At 39.2% G+C, this 26,820-nt stretch overlaps 1 protein-coding gene across 2 annotated transcripts in view; it reads left to right on the forward strand.

Annotated features, from left to right (window-relative positions):
* The window catches only part of METTL16 (methyltransferase like 16), a 64,372-nt gene that overhangs the window by 29,581 nt on the left and 7,971 nt on the right, over nt 1-26,820 (forward strand). For both annotated transcript variants that reach the window (XM_023762813.1, XM_006099164.3), the window contains exons 6-8: nt 426-568; nt 14,523-14,592; nt 15,860-15,949. In XM_023762813.1, the coding sequence (XP_023618581.1) occupies nt 426-568; nt 14,523-14,592; nt 15,860-15,949 (303 nt within the window). The remainder of the gene's footprint in view (nt 1-425; nt 569-14,522; nt 14,593-15,859; nt 15,950-26,820) is intronic.

Raw genomic sequence — 26,820 nt, forward strand, 5'->3', positions numbered from 1 at the left:
ATTTGAGTTATTTATTTTTAATATGGTCTGAGGTGTAGGAGGGAGGTAAATTTAAAAAGTAAAACCACGAAAGTACTAGAAGAAAACAAATATTTATCTAATCTTTGGTTGGAATATTTGCTGTACATGATATCAAGACAGAAAACATAAAGAAAAAGTGACAGAATTGAGTACATACAAAGGTAAAATTTTTGTATGTTTAATCACAAAGATGGAAGGTAAAAGATTCTAGGAAGGAATATTTGCATGAATGCAGTTTTTAAAATGTAGTATTGGAATGATTATATGATTTTTAAATCCAAAAGCTAGCATGACATTTGGAAACTAAAATTTTGCCTAAGCATTCTTATTTAGAACTAGATTACAGTCAAAGATTTGGTCTTAAGGTGTAAAATTTTTTACCAGGGTTTTTTGTTGTTGTTCAGGGAGTAAACTCTCGAAATTCTCGAAGACCTCCACCTAGTTCGGTAAATACAGGAGGTATCACAGAGATCATGGCAGAAGGAGGCGAATTAGAGTTTGTTAAAAGGATCATCCACGACAGTTTACAACTTAAAAAAAGATTGCGGTAAGTTGGTTATGACAATATGGGAATATTTTCCTCCTGTGTAATTCCAAAGGAAACCATGTCACTTAGAGTAAATGTAATCACAGTTTTTTAAAGAACAAACAAAAATTGAAAAGGTAGCACATCTTACAGTATGCAGAGACCATGTTTCTAAGGATGCTCTCATGCCTTTAATTGATTTGTGTTTCCTGTAGTCATCTATACTACATGGATAGGAAGGAAGAAAATACCATATGATTGCATTGCTTTTATTTCGATACTGTGATGGAATAAAACAGATTCAAATATGGCTTTTGATTAGAAAACAGATGGGTTCAAATCTGCCCCATGAACCAGATAAATTTGTTGCTTAGTCCTTGAAGCAATTATATTCTTGGAATCAAGTCTCCCAAACAATGACAGATGTGAGGATATTGAGCTATCAAGAACTTAATGAAGGGAAACTGAAATGACTAACCAGTTCCAGAGGAGAGTTAAGGCTATTCCTTTTAAAAGCTAATTATTTAGGGCAACACACCTGTTATTAAACAGCATCAGGTACTCAAAAAGAGCTATTTGTCTCACTTGAATTCTCACCCTGCTAAGTGTTGTTGAAATGATGGATAATGCAGTAGTTCAAAACTAAAAGGTTTTCAACCCTAGAATTTAGCTTTGAGACATAGAGAAGTTTTTGTGTGTTTTTTTAAATTGTGGTAAAATGTACATAACAAAATTTAACATCTTAACCATTCTAAAAGTGTACAGTTCAGTAGTGTTAAGTACATTCATATTGTTGTGCAACTAATCTCCAGAACTCTTTCTCTTGGAAAAGTAAAACTCTGTACACAAACAACAACTTCCCATTCCTCTCTCTCCCCCCAGCCTCTGGCAACCAGCATTCTATTTTTGATCTCTATGAATTTGACTATTCTAGGTACCTTATATAAATAGAGTCAGATAGTTTTTGTCCTTTGGTGACTGGCTTCTTTCACTTAGCATCATGTCCTCAGTGTCCATCCATGTTATAGAGTGTGTCAGAATTTCCTTTTTTTTAAAAAAAAAATATTTTTACTGATTTCAGAGAGGAAGGGAGAGAGAGAGATAGAAACATCAGTGGGAGAGAGAATCATTGATTGGCTGCTTCCTGCACGCCCCACACTGGAGATCGAGCCTGCAACCCAGGCGTGTGCCCTGACCAGGAATCGAAATGTGACTTCCTGGTTGATAGGTTGGTGCTCAACCATTGAGCCACACTGGCTGGATTTTTTTTTTTTTTAGACTTTCCTTTTTAAAGCTGAATAATATCCCATTGTATGTATATACTATTTTTTTTATTCCATTCATCTGTTGATGGGCAGTTGGGTTGCTTTGGCTATTGTGGATAATGTTGTTATGAACAGGGTGTTCAAGTATCTCTTAATTCCCTGCTTTCACTTCCTTTGGGTATATTCCCAGAAGTGGAATATCTGGATAGGGAAAACATTTTTTCTTTTTACTTTTTAGGATTTATAGGTATCTAAAGCGGCTTATTTTAGTAGAAGGCCAATTTCTTTTCTTTTTTTAAAATCGATTTTTATTGATTTCAGAGAGGAAGGAAGGAGAGAGAAATAGAAACATTAATAATGAGAGAGAATCGTTGATTGGCTGTCTTCCTGCATTCCCTACACTGGGGATGGAGCCCGAAATCCAGGCATGTGCCCTGACTGGGAATTGAACTGTGACCTCCTGGTTCATAGGTTCAGCCACTGAGCCACATCTGCCGAGCTAAAAGGCCAGTTTCAAAATCAGATATCCTGATTTGTTAAATGTGAGTTTATTTAAATATTTATGAAAAGCAACTGGATTAGTGGATGGTCTGTTATAGAAATTTATACATTATTAAAGCCAAAAGTTAATAAATTGTTTTTTTTTAATTGCTTTATTAAAAGATCCATGAGGGTATGTAGAAAAAAGAGACTTAAGTGATACTGAGCATTGGGAAGAGTCTGAGTAAGTAAAATAGACTTAAAGAAAGGTAGCAGAGTCTGAAACTCATGAAAAGAGGGAACCAGGGCCATGTGGCCATTTCAGTATTTGTTATCTTTAGAGGGGACTGGTGCTAACCAGGAAAATGGGGAAGGTTATTTTCAGGAGGCTTTTAACCAGTCTATTATTATTATTCCCAAAGTCCCATTTGACCTACAAAAATACGTTGTAAAGGAACACCATTCTAAGGGAGAGAAATTGGTCAGTATGTTTCAAGTCTGCCTGTACCTGGCTCTGGTAGCCCCCAAATTGAATGAAAGGTATACATTTGCTAGGAAGGGTAACTTGCTAGAGCTTGTCATGTCTCTAGAGAGTTGACTATTTTGAGGTTGGTGTCACCTTATCTGGTTATGCTTTATTAAAATCAGGGTTCAGCAGTCTTGTCTGCTGTTAGGACTCTGGCAAGTTGAGAGGAGGAATGATAATGGGAAGAATAGAGGAAATAAAGTGCTTTTGTTTTTGTTTTGTTAATCCTCACCAGAGGATATTTTTTCTCTTGATTTTTATTTTATTTTATTTTTAAAAATATATTTTTGTTGATTTCAGAGAGGAAGGGAGAGAAAGAGAGAGATAGAAACTTCAGTGATGAGAGGGAACCATTGATGGCTGCCTCCTGCACGCCCTCCACTGGGGACCAACCCGCAACCCGGGCATGTGTTCCTGACCGGAATCGAACCCAGGACCCTTGAGTCCGCAAGCCGGTGCTCTATACACTGAGCCAAACTGGCCAGGGCTCCAATGATTTTGAGAGAGTGGAAGGGAGAGGGGAGGAGAAAGATACATCAATTGGTTGTCTCCTGCATGCACCCCAAAGGGACTAGGAATCAAACTTGTAACCCAGGTGCATGCCCTTGACCAGGAAGAGAACCTGAGACCCTTGGATGCACAGGCTGATGCTCTAACCATTGAACACACAAGCCATGGCATGAAGTGCTTTTTTTTTTAAAACAAAAATAGAGCAATGTTTCTTGAAAATATTTGCAAATATTTTTTATAATTTCACATGGTACCATGACAACTTTCACTTGTACATATTACCGGTTCATGCCCTCCCTCATATTTTTATAGTTGACATGTTTATACTGCTATGCAATCCTCACATTTTAGAATGTTGTGGAAGCTGCATATTTTAAAGCTCTGAAAAATAAGGGATTAAAACAAGTATTTTAACCCATCTGCTTCTTATCCCTCTAATTTATTTTCTTTTTGTTATTAAAGTGCAGAACTAAGCAGAATTTGTAACATTATGGGGTGAAATAAGTTCAATTTATTAGACTGATCTCAGTGATGGCACTCAAGATACCTCACCTGTAGCAACTGCAGTTTTGTTTTGTATCTTAAGGAATTTTGCAGTTGGAAGGGTCTTGGGAGGTATATTCAGCCTCTTAGTTGTACAGATTAGAGACTTGGGACTTACACTAGTATGTCCTGATTCTGGTCCAGTGCTCTTTCCACCACCCATGCAGCCTCTGCACCCAGCCTGCAATTGGACTTCTAGTTAGACAGCCTTCTCTTTATTTTAATTGGTATAATTTACATATGACATTATTAGCCCCTCTATCATTGATGATTTGCAGGTGCCTGTCATCCTTTCACTTTTTGTGCCTATGATTTGAGCTTACTAGCATTTTATTTTTTAGACACTCACTCTACTAACTTTTTAAATAAATTAGCAGACTTTATCGGACTTCTCATGGCCTGAATTCACTCTGTCATTGGTTTGTCAGTCTGTAGTTCATGCCCTTTATGGCAATGATTTTACAATTTTTCCAGGAATCAAAGTTCTGTATCTAACACTCCCAATTTAATATTGCTTTCACCCAAGCTCCCTCTTTTGCTTTTTCCTTTTCATTCTCTACCCGCTGCCAGATGATGGATACTTCTTATATTTCGGTATAATCCACATATTTGGTGATGGGCAATAAATTTAATAGTCTGGGCCTTTTGGAATGTGATTCCTTGACTTGTATTTTAATTTTGTTTTCTCACTGGTAAAATCAGGTAACAATAATTACCTCACAGGGTAGTCATAGAATTAAATGAGTATATATGTGATATAATTAATAATAATGAATATTAAATACCATTATTTTAACTCTTGACTGTTTTAGGACTCCAGTAGATTTAAATGCTAAGGTCCATGGTGTAGAAAGGAAATGTTACAACTACTTTATTATTTCATGTTTATGTAGAGTTTTCCCTCCTTTTCTGTTTTTTAGACTAGGTGCTAGTGTAAGTTATAGGGTGCTCTAAGTAATAGTGCAGGGAACAATTGTAGATTTTATAACAGATTGTAGTTAATGCTCCAGCTGAAAGACTGTCCAGTTCTGTGAACTTTGACTTGCCTTTATAAAAGGGTAAGCCACTTTATTTTCCTTGTCTATAAGATTGGTGGGATACCTTTTATGGTACTAAATGTCAGAAGAACATAGGCGCTCAAGCCAAATATAGGACAATATGAGTTCAGAATGAATAATGACAATAATGCCTTTTAAGTCACTGCATAAAATAAGCAAGTAAAATGCATCAGGGGAATAGAGGAAATGTTCTTCATCACAGTATAATGCCAACTAATAAATGTAGAAGGAATAATAAAGTTAGAAAAATCATTTTGTAATCGTTATAGTAATAATTGATTTGTGGAAGAATCAACAATGGAAAATTTGAAGAGTAACAGGATATTTACATAGTTTCAAAGCATCTCCCCACAGATTACTTATAATTACAAAGAGAAATATGGTAGTTTTACAGTGGAGAAAGCTGGGGGAATACCTGCTTGTTCAGGTGATCACCTCCTGATGTGAGGTACCTAGAAGGGCACAGCAGCACCTCTCTGCTCTTCATATATGTATGTACACGTATATATAACCTGAATCTAACTATGAGGAAACGTTAAACCACCTCAAGGAATTTTGTAAGCCAGTTCTTCAAAAATATTAAGGTTGTGAAAGTAAAAAATAGACCTAAACTGTTTCAGATTGAGAGACTAAAAAGACTTGACATGTAAATGAAATGCATGATCCTAGATTGGGTCTTGCATCAAGGGAGACATTACTGGGATAATTAGTGAAATTTGAATATAGACTGTATTCCAGATAATAATATTGTATGAGTGTTAAATTTTCTCAATTTGATCATTGTTTTGTGGTTATAAAAGAAAATGTCCTTGTTTTAAAAATGTACATGCCAAAATATTTAGGATTAAAGGGACACAATGATGTCTGTAGCTCAGTCTCAAATGGTTTAGAAAAAGACACACACAGAGCAAGCAAGTGGAGGAAAATGTTAATTGGTGAATCTGGGTGAAGACTATACTGGAATCATTTGTACTAATCTTGCAACTCCTGTACATTTGAAATTATTTCAAAATACTTTTTCTTTTCCTTTTTTTAAAGAGCTTGATCTTCAGTAGGGGGCATGCAGGAGGCAGCTGAACAATGTTTCTCTCTCATTGATGTTTCTATCTATCTCCCTTCCTTCCTCTCTCTCTAAAGTCAATAAAAATAATAGCAGCATTATTTATAATAACTAAGATCTGGAAACAGCCCAAATGCCCATCAGTTGATGAATGGATTAAAAAAATGTACATTTACACTATGGAATACTATGCAGCTGTAAAAAGGAAAGATCTCTTAACCTTTGAGACAGCATAGAGGGACCTGGAGAGTATTATGCTAAGTGAAATAAGCCAGTTAGAGAAAGACAAGTATATGATCTCACTTATATTTGGAATCTAGTGAACAGAATAAACTGATGAACAACAAATATCCAGAGACATTGAAGTATGCAATAGACGTATGTATTTCAGAGGGAAGGGGGTGGGGTGGGCGGGAAGAGATTAACCAATGAACTTATATGCATATATGCATAGCTCATGGATGAACAGACAATAGTTGGGGAAGGCCTGGAGACGGGGAGGGAGTGGGGTAGAGGTAGTCAATGGGAGAGAAAGGGGGAACATTTACAATACTTTCAACAATAAAGATAAAATTTTTAAAAAGTAATTTTTAAAAAAATATGTTTTTATTGATTTGAGAGAGAATGAGAGGAAGGGAGAAGGGAGAGAGAGAAACATTGATGAGAGGGAAACATCTATCAGCTGCCTCCTGCACACACCCTACTGGGGATTGAGCCCACAACCCCGGCATGTGCCCTGACCAGGTATGGCACCTGCGACCCCTTGGTGCACAGGACCATGCTCAACTGAATGAACCACACTGGCCAGGGCTCAGAATACTTTTTTTGAAACCTGCTGTTTCAGAGGAATTGCTAAATTCTATAAAGAGTAGAATGCTACTTTCATCATTAAAATAGTATAATGGGGTCAAAGTCTCTTGGGTAACTAGATCTTTCTTTTGTTCATTTTTTTTTCTACTTGCATTTTGATTAGTTGTCACAGGATGCCTGTTGAGAGTAGCTAGGATCTATTAGAATTTTTAATACACCCAGTTACCTCTGCTTTTTCTATAATTCTTAACTGTTGCACAAAACAGTTAAGTGTATTGATGAGAGTAAATCTTTTTTTTTTAAATATATTTTATTGATTTTTTACAGAGAGGAAGGGAGAGGAATAGAGAGCCAGAAACATCGATGAGAGAGAAACACTGATCAGCTGCCTCCTGCACACTCCCCACTGGGGATGTGCCTGCAACCCAAGCACATGCCCTTGACCAGACTCGAACCTGGGACCCTTGAGTCTGCAGGCTGATGCTCTATCCACTGAGCCAAACCGGTTAGGGCAAGAGAGTAAATCTTAAAATATTTGTAATGTAGTATTCACCTTACACCAAGGATTTACTTAAATTTTGGCGCTTTTTTTTTTTAAGCATGGTTATACAACCTGTTGTTTTGTGTTTTAATTTATTTTTTAAATATATCTATTGATTTCAGAGAGGAAGGGAGAGGTAGAGAGAGACAGAAACATCACTGAGAGACAATCATTGATCAGCTGCCTCCTGTAGACCCCACACTGGGGATCAAGCCCGCAACCAGGGCATGTGCCCCAATCGGAAATCAAACCGTGACTTCTTGGCTCATAGGTCCACGCTCAACCACTGAGCCACGCTGGCCAGCCTGGCATTATTGGCTTTTCTTCATCTCCTGAGGAAATTTATAGTATCTTTTGCCTCTGTTTTAGCCTATTTCTTGGCTTCTGGTGACTGTGATCTAATCTGTTAAGGAATGTTAATTTAAAAAGAAAGGTGTTAATTAACCTATTTTATACATTACTTTGTGAGTACTAATTGCTCTTAATTTATTTTTCTTCATCTTGTTCCTGACATACCAAAGGCTTTTAAATTCATTTTTATTCTCCATTTATACACTGTCTTAAAGGGAGCATATTATTTTTCATCCAAACATTTTAAAACCACCAAATGAAATTGATTATGCTCTAGGTAAATTTACCCAGGTTTTATGTTTAAAATAGTTTAGATAGAACAATTATTTCTTTGTTGTATTTTCAAAGGGAAAAGGATTGATGAAACAAAAATAGAGGCAGTCACCTGTTGTTGAACCCACAAACAATGAAAACAAAATATTGGTTAATACTGTACACTCTTTCTAAAGCAATATAATAATATATCTCCTTAATCTGTAATTTCTCTTTTAAAATAATGTGGCCCTGACCTGTGTTGCTCAGTGGTTAGAGGGTTGGCCATTGCACCAGAGGGTCAAGGGTTCGATTCCCAGGCAAGAGCGCATGCTTGTGGGAGGCAACCGATCTATATGTTTCTCTCACATTGATGTTTCTCTTTCTCCTCTCTCTCTACCCTTCCTCTTCCACTCTCTTTAAAAGTCAGTGGGGCCAAAACCGGTTTGGCTCAGTGGATAGAGCGTCGGCCTGCGGACTGAAAGGTCCCAGGTTCGATTCCGGTCAAGGGCATGTACCTGGGTTGCGGGCACATCCCCCGTGGGAGATGTGCAGGAGGCAGCTGGTCGATGTTTCTCTCCCATCGATGTTTCTAACTATCTATCTCTCTCCCTTCCTCTCTGTAAAAAATCAATAAAATATATTTAAAAAAAAAAAAAAAAGTCAATGGGAAAAATATCCTCACTCCTTGGGTGAGGTTTAAAAAGATAAATAATGTGCAGTTAGATGAATTTCAAATGACATAGGAGTAATTGTGATGCTTTAAAAAATGCAGTATTTATTGCTACTGTAAACTGTTATAAATTAGAAAGAAATGTGTGAAACATTACTATATTAACTATTCTTTATATTTGAAGGTATGAGATATATCACATTTAGAAATTTATATATACTTATATGTTTTATTGAGGTATAACTTGCATATAGTAAAATTCTTCAATTTTAAGTGTACAATTTCATGAGTTTTGACAAATGTGTATGTAACCACCTCCACAATCAAGATATAGAACATTTCCATCACCCAAAAGGTTCCCTGGTGCTCCTTTACCATCCCAGCCTCTAGTGACTACTGATCATTTTGTCATATCGTTTTGGCCTGTTCTAGACTTTCATATAAATGAATCATATGGAATGTAGATTTTTGTGTCTGGCTTTGTATTGTAAGTGTTTTTAATTTTCTATGTATTATGATGTTTTGACGTCTTGAAAATCTTTCTGGGTGGAGAGAGACTGCCCTTCCCTGGGCTAGCCAATTTTTAGAGATAGCAAAGGACCCAGATTGAACCTGCCTTTGATATGCAAACTAAAGACAATATGGTATTTATAATGGAATATTACTCAGCCATAAAAAAGAATGAAGTCTTGCCACTGGCAACAACATGAGTGGACCTAAAGGGTATTATGCTAAGTGAAATAAGTCTTGGTCTGTTTCTAATGATTGATTTTTTCAGTCCTGGTTGTAATTTTCCTGCTTCTTTTAATACCTGATAATTTTTAATGGATGCTACATATTGCAAATCTTATGATTTAGGATACTGTGTTTCATTTTGTTTCTTTAAAAGAATGTTGGACTGCCCTGGCTGGGTGGCTCAGTTATTGGAGTGTCCTCCTGGACACCAGAAAGCTGGGGGTTTGATTCCCAGTCTTGGCACGTACATTGATTGGTTGCCTCCTGCACGCCACCCCTGGGGATTGAGCTTACAACCTGGGCATGTGCCCTTGTCCAGAATCGAACCTGGGAACCTTCAGTCTGCAGGCCCACTCTCTATCCACTGAGACAAACCAGCTAGGGTTATTCTTATGCTTTCTTAAGTTACTTGTGATTAGTTTGATCCTTTTGAGTCTTGCTTTTAAGCTTCAGTGGGGTGTATAGACTAGCCTCTTAGCCCCATTACAAAACAGTATGCTTTCCAGAACTCTACCAGATACCCCTTTTATTAAGAAAGGCTTTCTACTCACCCTAGTAGAACCACAAACTAGTCCCAGCTCTGTCTGGGCTCCGTTCAGTTTGCTGCTGTCTGAGAGTTCTTTCTCTAGCTTCATAGAGTTCCAACCCACATGTGCAGATAATAACTATTCTGCAAAATATTCCAAGGGACTCCTCTACAGATGCCCAGAATTCTGTTTCTGTGCAGCTCCTTCCTCTTTTGTATTTTGCTATTCAGATCCTTACCTCTTTGGCCTCTCTGAACTCCAATATCTAGCTCATCAATTCAGCAACATTCTTGGGCTCTGTGTGAGTTTCCTTACCCTGCATTGCAGCTTGGAAATTTCCTTCAGTCAGTGAGCTCTGGCAAAGGTAGGACTCCCCGGGATTGTTTCTCTCTGAGATCATAGGTCTTTACTGCAGTTGTCCAGTGTCTGAAAAACAGTTCTTTCATATATTATGTCCAGTTCCTAGTTGTTTATGTTTAAAGGGCAATTTCCATAATAATTAATCCTTCATAAGCTACTGGTAAAGAGAAATCCCGTATAAAGTTTATACTTTTCACACTTTTTTAGAATAATCAGAAGAAATAAATTCTGTCCTTTTAACTTTTAACTAGTTCACTCCATCTTCTCTGCACTTCCTTTTCTGAATTTGTATTTACTATAGAAGAAATTGATTTCATGTTCTGGTAGAACTCTAATGTAACATGTATCCTTAATTTATTTACCAGTGAGGGCATCTCAAAATACAGGTTCATGCTAGATTTTACAATTTCTCTTAATAGTGGGAAGGGGTGTTTATACAGTACATGTTTTTTTGTGTGTTTTATTAATTGAGGTATAATTGATACACATTGTATTAGTTTCAGGTATACATGTCTTTATTGTTATTTATTAACTAATTTCTGTCCTAAGGCTAAATGGCCTGTTTTTTGAGCATTACAGGTGAGACCTCTCTCTCTCTCTCTCTTTTTTGTTAATCCTCACCTGAGGATATGTTACTGATTTTAGAAAAAGAGGAAGAGAGAGAGAGAGAGAGAAACATGTATGAGAGAAACATCAATCAGTTGCCTCCGGTGCATCCTGACTGGGTATCAAAACCACAACCTAGGTATGTGCCCTGATCCGGAATCAAGGCACATACCTTTTTGGTGTATGGGACGATTCTCCAATCAACTGAATCACCCAGCTGGGAAAGACTTCTCTCTCCCTCTTTGACTCACCTTACAAATATAGGGTATCCTGCCCAGTTGGCGTGGCTCAGTGGTTGAGTGTTGATCTACAAACCAGGAGATCACGGTTTGATTCCCGGTCAGGGCACATGCCCGGGTTGCAGGCTCTAGGCAGCCGATCAATGATTCTCTCTCATCATTGATGTTTCTCTCTCTCTCTCTCTCTCTCTCTCTCTCCCTTCCTCTTTGAAATCAAAACAAAGTGAAAAAACAAATATAGGGTATTCCAAAAAGTATATGCATATACTTTGAATGATTATTAAGGCAGTGTTTATTAAAATACATTTCATTTTCAGAATTGAGCTATCAGCTGCTAAGTTCTGTATACATTTTTATGGACACCCAATCACTGGAGAGGCTTAGTGGATTCATGTGTTATTGGTGTTTTTTAGTGTTTTGATTATTATTTTCTTTTAGTTGCTTTGTGCTTATTTTCTTTGGCTAGATTTGTTCTTTGTCTACATATAATTCATGTTATTGTCACTTGTAACTTAACTCAGTGTTTGTTTGCTGCTATTCTCATCTTGTTCACTTGATAATGCGTAATTTAAAAATATAACCACATGGCGGCATAGGTAAACACCTGAAATTGCTGCCTCCCACAACCACTTCAAAAATAAAACTAAAAGACAAAACGGACATCATCCAGAACCACAGGAAGGCTGACTGAGTGGAAATTCTACAACTAGAAGGGAAGAGAAAAGCACACTGAGACTCAGAGGAGGTGCGGAAGTAAAGTGCAGAGGTACGGAGGCGCACGCGGAAAAGGTTGGCAACCGAGGACGCGGTTGTCTTTTTCAATCGGGAGAGAGACACAAGCTCCCGACGGCCCTGGACTCCAGTTCCGGGCGAGACTCTGGGGAACCCAGACTCATACGGGGAGAAACTGGACTGTCTGGCAGCGGGTGGAACTCGAGGGCGGTTTTCTCTCAGAGGTGCTTGCAGTGATTACCACGGGACACTGAGACCTGGGACATCTTAGGGCAGGGCTGAGGATCAGTCGTAGCTGTTTGCTCCGCCCTGTTGATTCCCTGAGACCCCGCCCCACCCAAGCTGTGGCAGAGGCTTTTGCATATGAATGACCTGGCCCTTTGCAATCTACAATTACCTAACACAAACTGCAGCTGGGTCAGAGAGACCCAGAACATCCAAAAGAAGGCCCAAGGCCCCACAGTAGCTTGCATTGCTTCACAGCTGGGCCTCATCTGGGCACCTCCAATCCCCAAACAAAGAAGAGGAATCTGCAGATATCTCCATAGCTCCTGCTGGGTAGCCTCAGGCAGAGGCTAAATTAGCACCTCCTTAGAGATCCAAGTGCCAGTGTGCCCAGTAGTCAGAGTGGGACCATCCAGATTACAACTCCTCAGATCCATAAGGGACACACTCAGGGGGCAGACTCAGTGAGCACCAAAGCCCCACTGAAGCAAGTCTTGCCCCATAAGGGTGTCTCCAGCACAGAAGTTCTCCCACCGTAGACACAGCTGATTCTCACAGCCAGTTGGCCTGGAGGTCAATTCCTCCCAGTGATACCAACAACAGTCAAGGCTTAACTACAACAGGATTGTGCACACAGCCCACAAAGGGGTGCACCAAGAGTGTCCACCTCAGGTAATTGGGGAGGCTGAGCCACTGGGCCCTATAGGACACCTAGCACAGAAAGCCACTCTATCAACACAGGGAAGCAGCCAAAATGCGAAGACAAAGAAACAGGTCACAAATGACAGAAATGGAGGAAAGCAAACTACTGGATATAGAGTTCAAAACCACGGTTATAAGGTTTTTCAGGAATTTTCTAGAAACCGCCGATAAATTTAGTGAGACCCTCAATAAGTCTAGTGAGACCCTTGAGGATATGAAAAAGGACCAACTAGAAATTAAGCATACACTGACTGAAATAAAGAATATTATACAGAGATCCAACAGCAGACTAGAGGATCGCAAGGATCAAGTCAAAGATTTGAAGTATGAAGAAGTAAAAATCACCCAACCAGAAAAGAAAAAAGAATCCAAAAATATGAAGATAGTGTAAGGAGCCTCTGGGACAACTTCAAGCGGACCAACATCTGAATTATGGGGGTGCCAGAAGAAGAGAGAGAGCAAGATATTGAAAACCTATTTGAAGAAATAATGACAGAAAACTTCCCCTACCTGGTGAAAGAAATAGACTTACAAGTCCAGGAAGCACAGAGTACCCCAAACAAAAGGAATCCAAAGAGGACCACACCAAGACACATCATAATTAACACTTGGAGTGCGGAAGATAGTGTAAGGAGCCTCTGGGACAACTTCAAGCGGACCAACATCTGATTTATGGGGGTGCCAGAAGAAGAGAGAGAGGAGTGCGGGAAACGTGTAAACTCGGGCCGATTGTAACTGCGTATTACCAAATATTTGTTTGTAATTACAAGTCCAGGAAGCACAGAGTACCCCAAACAAAAGGAATCCAAAGAGGACCACACCCACTCCAAGTGTTAAAATGCCAAGAGCAAAAGACAAAGAGAGAATCTTAAAAGCAGCAAGAGAAAAACAGTTAGTTATCTACAAGGGAGTACCCCTAAGATTGTCAGCTGATTTCTCAACAGAAACTATGCAGGCCAGAAGGGAGTGGCAAGAAATATTCAAAGTGATGAATAGCAAGAACCTACAACCAAGATTACTTTACCCAGCAAAGCTATCATTCAGAATTGAAGGTCAGATAAAGAGCTTCACAGATAAGAAAAAGCTAAAGGAGTTCACCACCACCAAACCAGTATTATATGAAATGCTGAAAGGTATTCTTTAAGAAGAAGAAGGAGAAGAAAAAGGTAAAGATAAAAATTATGAACAACAAATACATATCTATCAACAAGTGAATCTAAAAATCACGTGAATAAAAAATCTGATGAACAGAATAAACTGGTGAATAGAATTGAATCAGGGGCATAGAAAGGGAGTAGACTGACAATTCTCAGGGAAAGGGGAGTGGGGGGTGCGGGAAGAGACTGGACAAAAATCGTACACCTATGGATGAGGACAGTGGGGGGGGATAAGGGCAGAGGGTGGGTGGGAACCAGGTGGAGGGGAGCTATGGGGGGGGGGGGGGGAAAGAGGAACACTGTAGTAATCTGAACAATAAAGATTTAAAATAAAAATAAAAATATAACCACATAGCCCTGGCTGGGTAGCTCAGTTGGTTGGAGCGTCTTCCTGTACACCAAAAAATTGTTGCCAGTTCCATCCCTGGTCCGGGCAACCAATCAATGTTTCTCTCTCACATCAATGTTTTTTTTCTCTCTCTCTCCCTCTCTCTATCTCTCTCCTTCCCTCCCTCCCTCCTTCCCTTCCTCTTGGTCTAAAATCAATAAACATATCCTCAGGTGAGGATTTTAAAAAAGTAACCACATAAACAGTGTTTTACTTGCCTGACTTTCCCCTCCAGGTGGTATAGCTGTATGCTGGGAAAGAAATGCAGCCTTGCTCCTCTGAAGGAAGAACTTCGAGTACAAGGGGTAAGCCTTCTTCATTACTGTTCTTGTGTATCTACTGTTGATGGTAGTTGGAGTATAGGATTTTCCTTTACACCTTGAATCTTTAAATGGGCTTTTTGTTTTGTTTTTGCTTGTTTATTTTTTAATTTTGGGGCCAAAAGGGACTTCTCATAAATTATTTAAATAAGGCCTTGTTTAACAATTGCTTATAACAAAGAAAAAGTGGGAAAACAGGATGAGTATAATGTCAGAGAGAAACCAAAAATTTTAAAAAGCTGATGTTGCCTGGCTGGTGTTGCTCAGTGGATTGAGCATCATCCCATGCACCAAGAGGTCACTGGTTCGATTCCCAGCAAGGGTACATGCGTGGATTGCAGGCTTGATCCTCAAATGAGGGCGTGCAGGAGGCAGTAGGGGGCATGCAGGAGGCAGCCAATTGATGTTTCTCTCCCATCAATCTTTCTATCTCTCTTTTCCTCTTCCTCTCTAAAATAAATTTTTAAAAAAATATAAAACAACCTGGTGTCTACCTGCCACATCTGACTCCTTTATAACTGCAGAAACTCAAGGCTATGTACCTTAAGAGAATTAAGTCTGGGTTATGCATCTAGTTATCAAAAAACACCTAGAACCAGACGATCCTCAGTACAGTTTGTGTCCCTCTATGGTGCAATCCACATGAGTTCAGCCCCTTGCTTCTGTTTTAAAAAGCATGTGGCAAATAAATACTACTCCTCTCATAGCCCGTCCCAGTGTATGGTATTTTGGCATGAGTAAGCCTTAGCAGGATGACTTTCCAGAGAGATCAGATGTGGGTCCAGTGGTAGAAGCCAAATTTCTGATTTCTGGTTTCTCTCTCACATTCTCCTTACCCTATGTTCCCTACCACACTTTTTCTTTGTTAAAATTATAACAGCTACAAAGCAATTTTGTTTTCTTAAAATTTGATAGACAAAAGGGAGACTATATAGGTGTGTCTAGTCATTTGGTGGCTTGCTTTCTTACAAAAAGAAAACAAAAAACCATTCAAATCATTTTACCAATGCTTCTTTGAAGAGCTGTGTTTTGGAAGTTTCATATATTTGGATGTCAAGCCAGCACTATAAATTTTTTCTAATGTTTTATGGGAGGGAAAAATGCCACAACTTTGTTGAGAGATAATTTATTCATTGATTATTAGGCAGCTATGCATAATTGTTTTGGGACACAATTTCACATGAAGCAGCGGCCAGAAACATATTGGTAGAATGACTTCAATTTGATAAGATGCTGTGTTTGTTGGTTTCAGGTTCCTAAAGTCACCTACACTGAATTCTGTCAAGGTCGGACAATGAGATGGGCCTTAGCTTGGAGTTTTTATGATGACGTAACAGTTCCAGTAAGTACAGACCTTGCTTTAGCTTCTACAAATGCCAGCACAGGGTGGGTTGTAGTAGGTCATAAATGAACTAAATCTATGCTTTCCTGTTTTTCTTAACTTTGCTCCAAATGTTTGCATCAGAATGAAAAGTGGTTGTAAATGTGACAGTCCTGTAAGGCTGATGATGGTAACTGTGGAGCCTTTTTCATAGTTTGGTGCAAGACAGTGATTCTTGCTCAGCAAACATAAATTAATTGGAAATATATATTTTAGAAATTAAAAATGCAGATAATATAACTTGTAGAAATACCTGCAGATATAATTATCCTGTTGGACATTCTTCATAAATTTAAATGGGCCCTGACTGATGTTTTCAATGGTTAGAGCGTCAGGCCCATGCACCAAAGGGCTATGGGTTCGATTCCCGGTCAAGTGCATGTACCTGGGTTGCAGGTTTAATACCTACTCCCAGTTGAGGTGTGTGCAGAAGGTAACCAATCGATGTGTCTCTCTGAGGTCAATGTTTTTGTTCTCTCTCCCTTTCCCACTCCCTTTCTCTCTCCTTCTCTCCCTTGCCCCCTCCTGCTCTCTCCCTTCCACTGTAAAAATCGGTGGGAAAAATTAAATATCCTCAGGTGAGGATTAACAACAACAAAAATATTTAAATAGACGTCTGTTTTCCTTTATTCACTGCTGCTTTCCTACAGAACCTATCTCTTCAGGTTCCTGGTTGAATATAGAAATTTGCCATTTGGGGTTTGATGTGTAACACTTAGAACCCTTCACTAAAGTGATCCCTATCTTGGCTTTAAGATTTGCACTAGAATATTGATCAATTTTGAATCTAGATGACAGGTCATTATCCTATTCTTTCTACTTTGTGTATGCTTGAGCTTGAACATTTTTGTAATAGAATGTTTTAGAGAGTGATTTGTTCCACAAACTTCTCCTTGTCCTATGTGCTGCTCTATGTAAAAGAAAAATACAAATTCGCGAGACTGAGTCAATTCTCTGGGCTGTACCGAGAAGTCATAATAGAACAGCATCTGCCCAGTGGTTTAGTGGTTGAGCATCGACCTATAAACCAGGAGGTCACGGTTTGATTCCCAGTGAGGGCATAAGCCTGGGTTGCGGGCTTGATCCCAGTGTGGGGTGTGCAGGAAGCAATTGATCAATGACCCTCTCTCCTCATTGATGTTTCTATCTCTTTGTCCCTCTCTCTTTCCCTCTGAAGTTAATAAAAATATATATATATATATATATATATATATTTAAAAAAAGAGAGAATAGTATTTGTTTATTCTCACATTTCCCTCATAAAGTGATTGACATTGTTTTGGGGGTTTGTTTTGTTTTCATTTACCAATTCTGTCAGATTTTAATATTTTGCCATATATGCTTCAGATTTTTTATTTAATTCTTTATTGTTGAAAGTATTACATATGTCCCCTTTTGCCCCATTGCCCTCTCCCAGCCTGTCCCCAACCCCCCCAGCCCAGGCCTTCTTTGCCTATAGTCTCCTGCCTTAAGTTTATGCGCACTTTGCTCTCTCTGTGCTCCTGCTGCCCATAGTATTGATGGAGGCCCGGTACCTGGTCCTTCAGGTCTCTGATCCCTTGCCCATACAGTAGGGTTGCTCCTCTCCAAAGGTGTTGGCTGCTCGTGGTCTCTGAAGTCATCTTAAATGTTGCTGTGTCTCTGACCCTCTTTCCCTCCTCTAATTGGGCAGAGGAGTGGAGACATGCAGAAGTACAAGCAGACAATTTGCAGATGTTTCTGAATACATGAGCTTGAATTTGAAACTGAGCTTGTCCTTTCTAATAGTCTGCTGGGTTGAAAAGTTTCCCAGTCAAGTTTGAATGGCCTGAGCCATGGAAGCCTAGACCCGCCTCTGTACAATGACTACAACAGGATATGTAGAGATTAGAGTTTGAAATATTCACTGGTTACAAAGATGTTTCTGCTTTTTGGACCTCACTCCTTTATCTTTCATCTTCTAGAATACCAGGGCTTTAACACCAAATTGTTAAAAATCATTACTAATGCCTTGGGTTATTCCTATGCAGACACTAACAGCTGCAGGGAAGTGGAACTGCACCTGCTCCCAAATGCTTTCTGTTTAACTTGCTTCCCACATTTGTTGGCACCGCGGGTGGAAGAGCTAATTATGAGCTCTGGCACTCTTCACATCATCTCAGAGACCAGGGTTGCCCTCGCCTTCTTGGAATAGTAGCTATTTCAGATCAGAGTATCAAAGGGCACTATGTTTCTATGTTAGCAAAATCAGCTGACTTTGAAAAGGAACTTTCTAAGCTTCCCTCCCTGCCTTTCTGTCTTTTAGGCCATTTTTGAGCCCTATTCTTAGTTTTAACCATCAAAGAATGCCTGTTGCTAACGGTCTCAGGTTTCATCCATGCCAGGGTACTCATCCCTCCCCAGCTCTAACCCAACCCAAAGCTGTTAATAATGCATTCCCAAGTGTTCCATTAGGTGCACTTAAACTGCTACAGGGAAAATGGCAATTTCTGATTTGTGGTAACCCAGCAACAGTTTCTTAGCATTGGTGCCCTTGATCAGCAACTGCTTTCCCAGGGGTAGTCCCAGGGCACTCATGAGGTTTTTAGTGGGCTGTCCTCTTAGTTCACCTTCCCTCTGCTAGACCTTTCCTCATCCCTTGCTTTTTTGAAGGAGTAACTATCACCTGATTTCCCCCTTCTTGCTCCTATAGGGGTGGGGAAGGAGGAGGATGCTGCTTTAGATGAGGAGGGGAAGCCAAGAACTAGAGCTAGTTAGGCAGAAATATTGACCTACTTTTCAGCCCCCCACCCCCAGTCCGGCCTTTTTAGGGTAAATGTGTGCGTTACTATGGCAACTTCTGTTTTCACTTATCTCAGACCTAACTGACTCCTTTCTATTGGTGCTGAATGGTGAAAAATTCTAATTCACTGCTGATTCAGTGCCTACACTAAGCCCATGCTTTTGTCTGTATTTATTTTAATAACAATAAGACGAGTCCTAGTGTTGATAGAATTTTTGTACAATCATTTTTGACTGATGATGAATGTAAGGAAGCATCTTGTAAAGACTGCTCTTTACAGAATTTTAACAAGCCACTTAGAAGTCCCCTTTGTCCCAGATTCTCTTCTAATTGCTTCAGGCGTTATTTTAGCTTTGTTTTCAGAAGTTAGAGGCTTGTTAAAAGAAAAAGGAAAAATAATGTGGCTCTAGCAAGTTGTGCACTCATGGTATAAGCATTGCAACTCTGGTTTTAAAAAGTTCTTCCTCTGAATTCAAGATATTTCCTGGGACTTTCCCATCTAGAGAGTAATAACCAGAGGGGGCCTTTTGGAGATCAGAGGGAGGGAAGGGGTCACATTAATTAGGTAGCCTTGTTAGTGTCAGAGTTTTGGGGTCTCCTGACAGTGCTCTACTTTTTTTTTTTTTTTTTAATGAGCACATCAAGTTAGTGGGATGGCTCTTATTTAGAATAGAAGTCCTTTTTTAAAAAAATTATTTTTATTGATTTCAGAGAGAAAGGGAGATAGAGATAGAAACATCAATGATGAGGAAGAATCATTAATCGGCTGCCTCCTGCACGCCCCCTACTGGGGATCAAGCCCGCAACCCCAGCATGTGCCCTGACCGGGAATCGAACTGTGACGCTCAACCACTGAGCCACAGAGACCAGGCTCCATAGGTTTTCAAACTAGTTCCAGAGGGATTAGGGATTCCTTTTAGGTGTCCCAGAGGATGACAGTTGTGGGTAGACATCAGGTTGATACTTCACGCCTCACTCTCATTTTACCCAGAGCTGATCTGCTTTTAGCAATTTTATGTATTGATTATATTTGTTCAAAGGATTTGCTGTTAAGAAAACCAGTACTGTATCAAGTTATACGTTATAAAATAGATGTGATGATTAGGGAGCTGAGCTCTTGAGCAAAACCAAAGCTAAGGACCCTCTTCTTATTTACTTTTCTTATTCATTGTGGTAATACCAAAGAAATGACACCATTTTCTATTTCTTATGATGGTTAGTTTTATGGGAGAGAAAAACATGAAGGATTGATTGAGAATTGTGTGTAAGTGCAAAAATGAATGGTAGGGACCAGAATGGTTGAAAGAGTTTAGGAAAGGCAGCAGTTGAAGCTGGGCTTGTCAGAGATGACTTCATAGAGGAGAAATTGTTGTTGTCTGACTCATAGTTGGTGCTCAGTAAGTATTTTCCTGAATGTGGAAAGGAATGATATAGAACAAGCATGTCAAACTCACGGCTCACGGGCCACATGCGCCCCATAACAAATATTTTTGTGACCCAGCCAATATAACGGTATGTAAGAAACGTTTTAGTAAAAATTTCATAACTTAATTTTTACAATATCCTTTTATATGTAATTATTAATAACGAACTACAACGTTCGTTAATGACTGATTACTATAATCATGTTGCATTCATTTCCCTTACGCATCTTACATGCAGGCGCACCATTTCTCTCCACTAATACTAGCAGCGAATATTTTAGTAGCCGATTGCCATGTCATTAGTCTTGTACTGACTTGTTTGGTGTGTGCAACAGGAAATATTTTGCTTTCAGAGAACAAGAAAAATAGGTTTATTTGAGTTACGCTTATTAATTTGTGCAGTTATTCAGTGTCTGGTGAGTTAATGTTCAAGAAAAAAAATAATTTTTATTAAAATGTTCTATTATTTTATCATAACAGTTACTCATTTATTTCAGGCCTTTGTATTCAGCATGTCTCTATTGAAATAAAACTATTAAACCTATGTTGCTTTTGTTTTTTGCGGCCCACATAAACTTAAACCTTGTTTATTTGGCCCGTGTTAGCTCTTTGAGTTTGACATGCTTGATGTAGAACTTGTACTAAGGTGCAACATTGCAAGTAGTACATTAGTAGATTTGAAGCACTAGATGTAGTCTTTGTTGTTTGAATGGTTTACTTCACACACATTGTGATTTTATCGAAAACTGACAACATTAAGTAAATTAGGTGGTATTAATCCTGCTTACTAGATGAGTAAACTGGAGGCTCTAAAAAGACCGGTTGGAACCCAGATCAGTGTGATTTCACAGCCTTGCTGTTAGTCACTCTGATACTCTGCTTTCCAAAGTACTGCTTTTTGTTTCCGTCTGGCTGTGTAATAACCTGCGCATGTAGGCCTGCATCATCTTGCTTGTAGGCCTCTCTTCTCTTGTAAGAGTCACTTGGACTCATCCTTTAGCTCACCATTCTGCTCAAAAACTCCTGAGTGTCTACTTACTGCCAGTGGGAAGTATAGCTCACTTGGCTCCTTGGACTTCCCAAATCTGTCCTTAACTTTCCCTTCCATCCTAATCACTCCCTGTTTTTCTGACTGTACTGTCTTCTCCTATATTGGCCTCCGCTGACTTCTCATGATGGCAGAGTCATAGCTCACAGTCTGTTCTCTGTCTGGCCCTTCCCTCAGACTTCCCTCTACTGCAGCCCAGGTCAATTCCAATTTCTGCATAAAACCTTCTTAACCATTCAGCCCATAGAAATCTCTGGACTTGTACTACTTTTTTCAGTCATTTGTATTCTCCATAACCTTCTTTGTGACATACTTTGTATCGGTAATTTGTTTAACTCTGGCATGGTGGATCACACCAAAACTATTGCATGGTGTATAGAAAATGCCTTTTGTGAGCTGGCCTCTACCTAGCTTTATGTGGAGCAGGTTACTTAACTTCTCTAAGCTTCAATTTCCTCACTTATAAAATGGGAGTTAAGAAATAATAACCTACCACATAGGGTTTTGAGGATTAAATGTACTTAACACAGTGCCTGTAAAATATACTATATTGTCATTTCCCACCATTTCTTCTCACCCCCCTCCCCATGTTTGATGTTCTAGTAATGTTGAGCTACTGTTTTCTGAGCTTCCTTTTTTTTTTTTTACTTAAAGAGAATGTCTGCCCAGTGGTCAGCAAACTCATTAGTCAACAGAGCCAAATATCAACAGTACAACGATTGAAATTTCTTTTGAGAGCCAAATTTTTAAAACTTAAACTATATAGTTAGGTACATTGTTATTAACTTAATTAGGGTACTCCTAAGCTGGCCTTTGCTAAAAACGTCCTCAATCTGATTGAGGTACGTTTGCTGAGGTCGACCCCTTCCAACCACTAACCACTGCACAATGAGACTGCTGACTGACTGGCTCACTCAACTCGTGCATGAATTGCACGCGCTGCGTATCCCGGCAGCCCACCTGCGCCACGTCTCCGGTCACCTGACCAACCGACACCCCCCACTTCTTCTAACGCCACTTCTTCAAAATAGACTCGCCCAGACCGAAAACCGACTTCTGCGCATGGGCCACGAAGTTTCAATCGCACTGTAAGTGCGCGCCTGCATGTGGTATTTTGTGGAAGAGCCACACTCAAGGGGCCAAAGAGCCACATGTGGCTCGCGAGCCGCGGTTTGCCGACCACTGGTCTAGCCCATCCGGCATGGCTCAGCAGTTGAGCGTTGACCTAGGAACCAGGAGGTCGCAGTTCGATTCCTGGTCGGGGCACATGCCTGGGTTGCGGGCTCGATCCCAGTGTGGGGTGTACAGGAGGCAGTCAATCAATGATTCTCTCTCATCATTGATGTTTTTATCTCTCTTCCTCTCTGAAATCAATAAAAATATTTTTTAAAAGAGAGAGAGAGAATGTTCAGATAGTCACTAGATAACTAAAAATTGCCTGGAGATTCCTCTCTGACTATCAGACTCCTCATCTATCAAGTTAGTTCGAATACTACTTTCTGTAAAGCTTGCCCTGACTCTTCCTAAGCTGCTATTGGGATCCTTCTCTTGTCTTCATTGTAGTACTTTGTCCATATTCCCATCATTGTATCTTTTATGTGGCACCAACCTAGCATAGTGTCTGGTCCTCAAATAATTGTTAAATGAATGAAAATAAAAGAACAAATGATGTGGTAAAGTGATTCTCAGACTTTTCCACTGAGGTACCAGCTATAGCAGAAAACAGTTACTGACAAACCCCTGAGCATCAAGGTGGCAATAAAGAAGTTCCCAGGAAGCATTCTATGTTCATGAAATTTCCTCTTTTTAAAATCTATTTGAATTTTGCCCCAGCCGGTGTGGCTCAGTGGTTGAGTGTTGACCTTGGAACCAAGAGGGTCACCAGTTTGATTCCCAGTTAGAGCACATACCTAGATTGTGGGCTCTATCCCCAGTGGGGCATTGCAGGAGGTAGCCAATTGATGACTTTCTCCCTTATCAATGTTTTTATCTCTATCCCTCTCCCTTTCTCTCTCTCTAAAAATCAATAAAAATATATTTTAAAAAATAAAATAAAATCTATTTGAATTTTGTATTCTATTCCATAATATATGTTTTTATTTTCACTTTTTAAAAGTTAAACAATTTTAATATTGAGTCAAATTGACAATCTGAGAAGATACACTATATTTATCATTTGGTTCCATTGTTATTTTTACAAAGTATGACAAGTAATAAGGTTAATTTTATAAATAAAAAAGGTTAATTCTATTTTCTTCTTTTTTTTAGTTTTACCTTTCTCTTCCCACAGTGCAGCTTACAGAATTAACTACAATGCTACATTAGTATGTAATCTTTTTTTTTTTTCTTGGATTGTCACTTTTTATTGAGTTACAACTTTACATGTGCAGGTTCAGTGTTACCAGTCACCCCAAACCCTCTCCCCAGGTTAGTAGGTCTTACATTTATTCTGTTGCTGTTTATCACACCATTTTATTTTGGTTTCAGTTTCTAATTATTTTTAATTCCTAAAGGAACTCTCTTTTTGGAGTTTAGGATTTTTGTTAAAATTGCTTTCAAAGCCCACATAGCTAATTTGAAATATTATCCAAAATAGAATACCTCTGTGCTTTAAAAGTGGGTTTGATTTTTTTTTTAAAATAGCTGGAAGGTATTTCTTAAAACTGTTATGTGGTTTCTTAAAGTAATGTAATAACTGGCCTTCAAGGTGACTACTTTAAGGCGAAGGCCTTCCCTTGAATATGAATATATTGCTTGACTTAAATGTTTATTTAAAAATCAAGCTTGCCCAGCCAGTGTGGCTAAACAGTTGAGCATCAACCCAGGAACCAAGAGGTGGAGGGTTCGAGTCCCATTCAGAGCACATGCCTGGGTTGCAGGCTCGATCCCCAGTAGTGGGTGTGCAGGAGGCAGTCGATTGATGATGTTCCTCTCTCATTGATATTTACATCTCTCTATGCCTCTCCCTTCCTCTCTAAAAAATCAATAAAAACATTAATAAAAATCAAGCTTGTGTGATTCGTTTATACCACAGATATCTTGATTTATCCATTAATTTAGAAGTTTTCTGAGGGCAGGAGTCATATATTCATTCATTTTTTTTTTTAAATATATTTTATTGATTTTTTACAGAGAGGAAGGGAGAGAGATAGAGAGTTAGAAACATCGATGAGAGAGAAACATCGACCAGCTGCCTCCTGCATATCTCCCACTGGAGATGTGCCCGCAACCTAGGTACATGCCCTTGACCGGAATCGAACCTGGGACCTTTCAGTCCGCAGGCCGACGCTCTATCCACTGAGCCAAACCGGTTTCGGCTATTCATTCATTTATTCTGTAATTTTTTTGAGCAGTATATGGTAGTTGGCACTTAATATTTACTGAACAGATGTATGTCTAAACTAGTATGCTTTTTTCCTATCCTTCCTTCAGTAGAGAAGAGGGAATTTAATTCCAGGTACTGTTTTGTTTCTTTCTTTCTTTTTTTTTTTTTTTTTTTAGTTTATTGATTTGAGAGAGAGAGAGAGAGGAAGAGGTGGAGAGAGAGACATTGATTTGTTGTTCTAGTTCAGTGATGGCGAACCTATGACACGCGTGTCAGAGGTGACACGCGAACTCATTTTTTTGGTTGATTTCTCTTTGTTAAATGGCATTTAAATAAATAAATATCAAAAATATAAGTCTTTGTTTTACTATGGTTGCAAATATCAAAAAATTTCTATATGTGACACGGCACCAGAGTTAAGTTAGGGCGAGGTCAAAAGGTTCGCCATCACTGGCCTATAGGGATGACTCTCTAACCAATTGAGCTACCTGACCAGGGCTGCTGTGTGTGTGTGTGTGTGTGTGTGTGTGTGTGTGTGTGTGTGTGTTTCTTTTTAAATGTTTCATTTTGGTAAACATTTTAGAAAATATGGATAATTTTTTTAAGGAAGAAAAGAAAATTACCATAAACCCTACCACCCATAGATAACAACTGTTAACAATTTTGAGTATGTGCTTTATATACTCAAAAGAAAGAGTAGTACATAAAGTTACACAGCAAATAGTACAAAAGAATTTATGGTAAAAGTGAACTTAGCCCCATCACAACTTTTTTATAACATCCCACTCCCCAGAGAGAACATATTTTAGTGGATTCTGTGTCCTATAGTGGTGCCCCCATCTCTCTTGATCTGTGCTGTCCAATATGCTGGCCACAAGTGCATTGACTTTAAATTTAAATTAAGTTAAATTAAAAATTCAGTTTCTCAACTCAGTCCCACCAGCTATATTTCAAGTGTTCCAATAGCCACATGTGGCTAGAAGCTACCATATTAACCAGCACAGATACAGAACATTTCTATCATCACAGAAAGTTCTATTGGATAACAGTGCTCTAGATAAAAATATGCTTTTATCTTTACTTCTTCATTTGTCAACTTTAAACAGTTTTAATTGCCTTGATTCTGTTTCTATTCATAAATAATTTGGTAAACTTAAAAAAATGTAAGATATGTGCTTTTATAAAGTCGTATCAGTGTAGATTTAAATCTTAATGACTTATTTACCAGTAACCCAGATTCCTCTCATGCTCACTCCTAATTACTAAACCCTACCTCCTGTTTATAGTATCTGGTTTCTTTTATGCAAATTAACTCTGTGGGATTCATCCACATTGGTGCAGAACAGAGTTTGTCCTTTGGAACAGTATTACTATATCATTTGAATATACTACAATTGATCCATTCTACTATTTAGAGACATTTGAGTTGTTTCCCATGTGCAGGTATTATAAATAATCTTCTGTGAACATTCTTGTGCATGATTTTACATTTTAGTTGAGTATAAACCTAGGAGTGGAACTGTTGGGCCATAGGTTTTGAGGTATGAGTAAGTTCAACTATAGTATATTTTCCTAAAGGGGTTGTTTATACCCAGCACTTAATATTCTAGCAGTTAAATCATTGTGTTTTAATTTGCATTTCCCTGGTAATTAATGAAGTTTAACATCTTTTTAGATATCCACTATTTATTCTCTTTATGTCAAGTGTCTGCATTTCTTGTCTATTTTATTAACTACATTTTTATTATTGTACTAGAGGCCTGGTGCACAAATTCATGCAAGGGTGGGGTCCCTCAGCCTGGCTGGCGATGGGGGCCGATCGGGACCATCTCGCCCAGTCTAGGGGGAGGGACCACAGGAGGTTGGCTGGCAGGGGGGGAGGGGAGAGGGACTGTGGGAGGTTGGCCACACTGACCACCTGGCTGGCCTCGGGGAGAGACCACAGGAGGTTGTCTGTGGGAGCGCACTGACCACCAGGGGGCAGCTCCTACATTGAGCGTCTGACCCTGGTGGTAAGTGAGCGTCATAGGTACCAGTTGGTCGTCAGGTTGTAATGGTCTCTTAGGCTTTTATATATATAGATTATTTTCCATACACTAAACTGTAGTAAACCTATTTTTGCCCCACCCTGTATGTTGCTAATCTTTTCTCCCAGGTGTTAGCTTGCCAACACCTTTTTATTTTAAAAACTAGAGGCCCGGTGCACAAAAATTTGTGCACTCGGGGGGCGGGGGGGTCCCCTAGCCCGGCCTGTGCCCTCTCACAGTCTGGACC

Source organism: Myotis lucifugus, unplaced genomic scaffold (assembly GCF_000147115.1).
Source record: "Myotis lucifugus unplaced genomic scaffold, Myoluc2.0 scaffold_262, whole genome shotgun sequence".
Lineage (NCBI taxonomy): Eukaryota > Metazoa > Chordata > Mammalia > Chiroptera > Vespertilionidae > Myotis > Myotis lucifugus.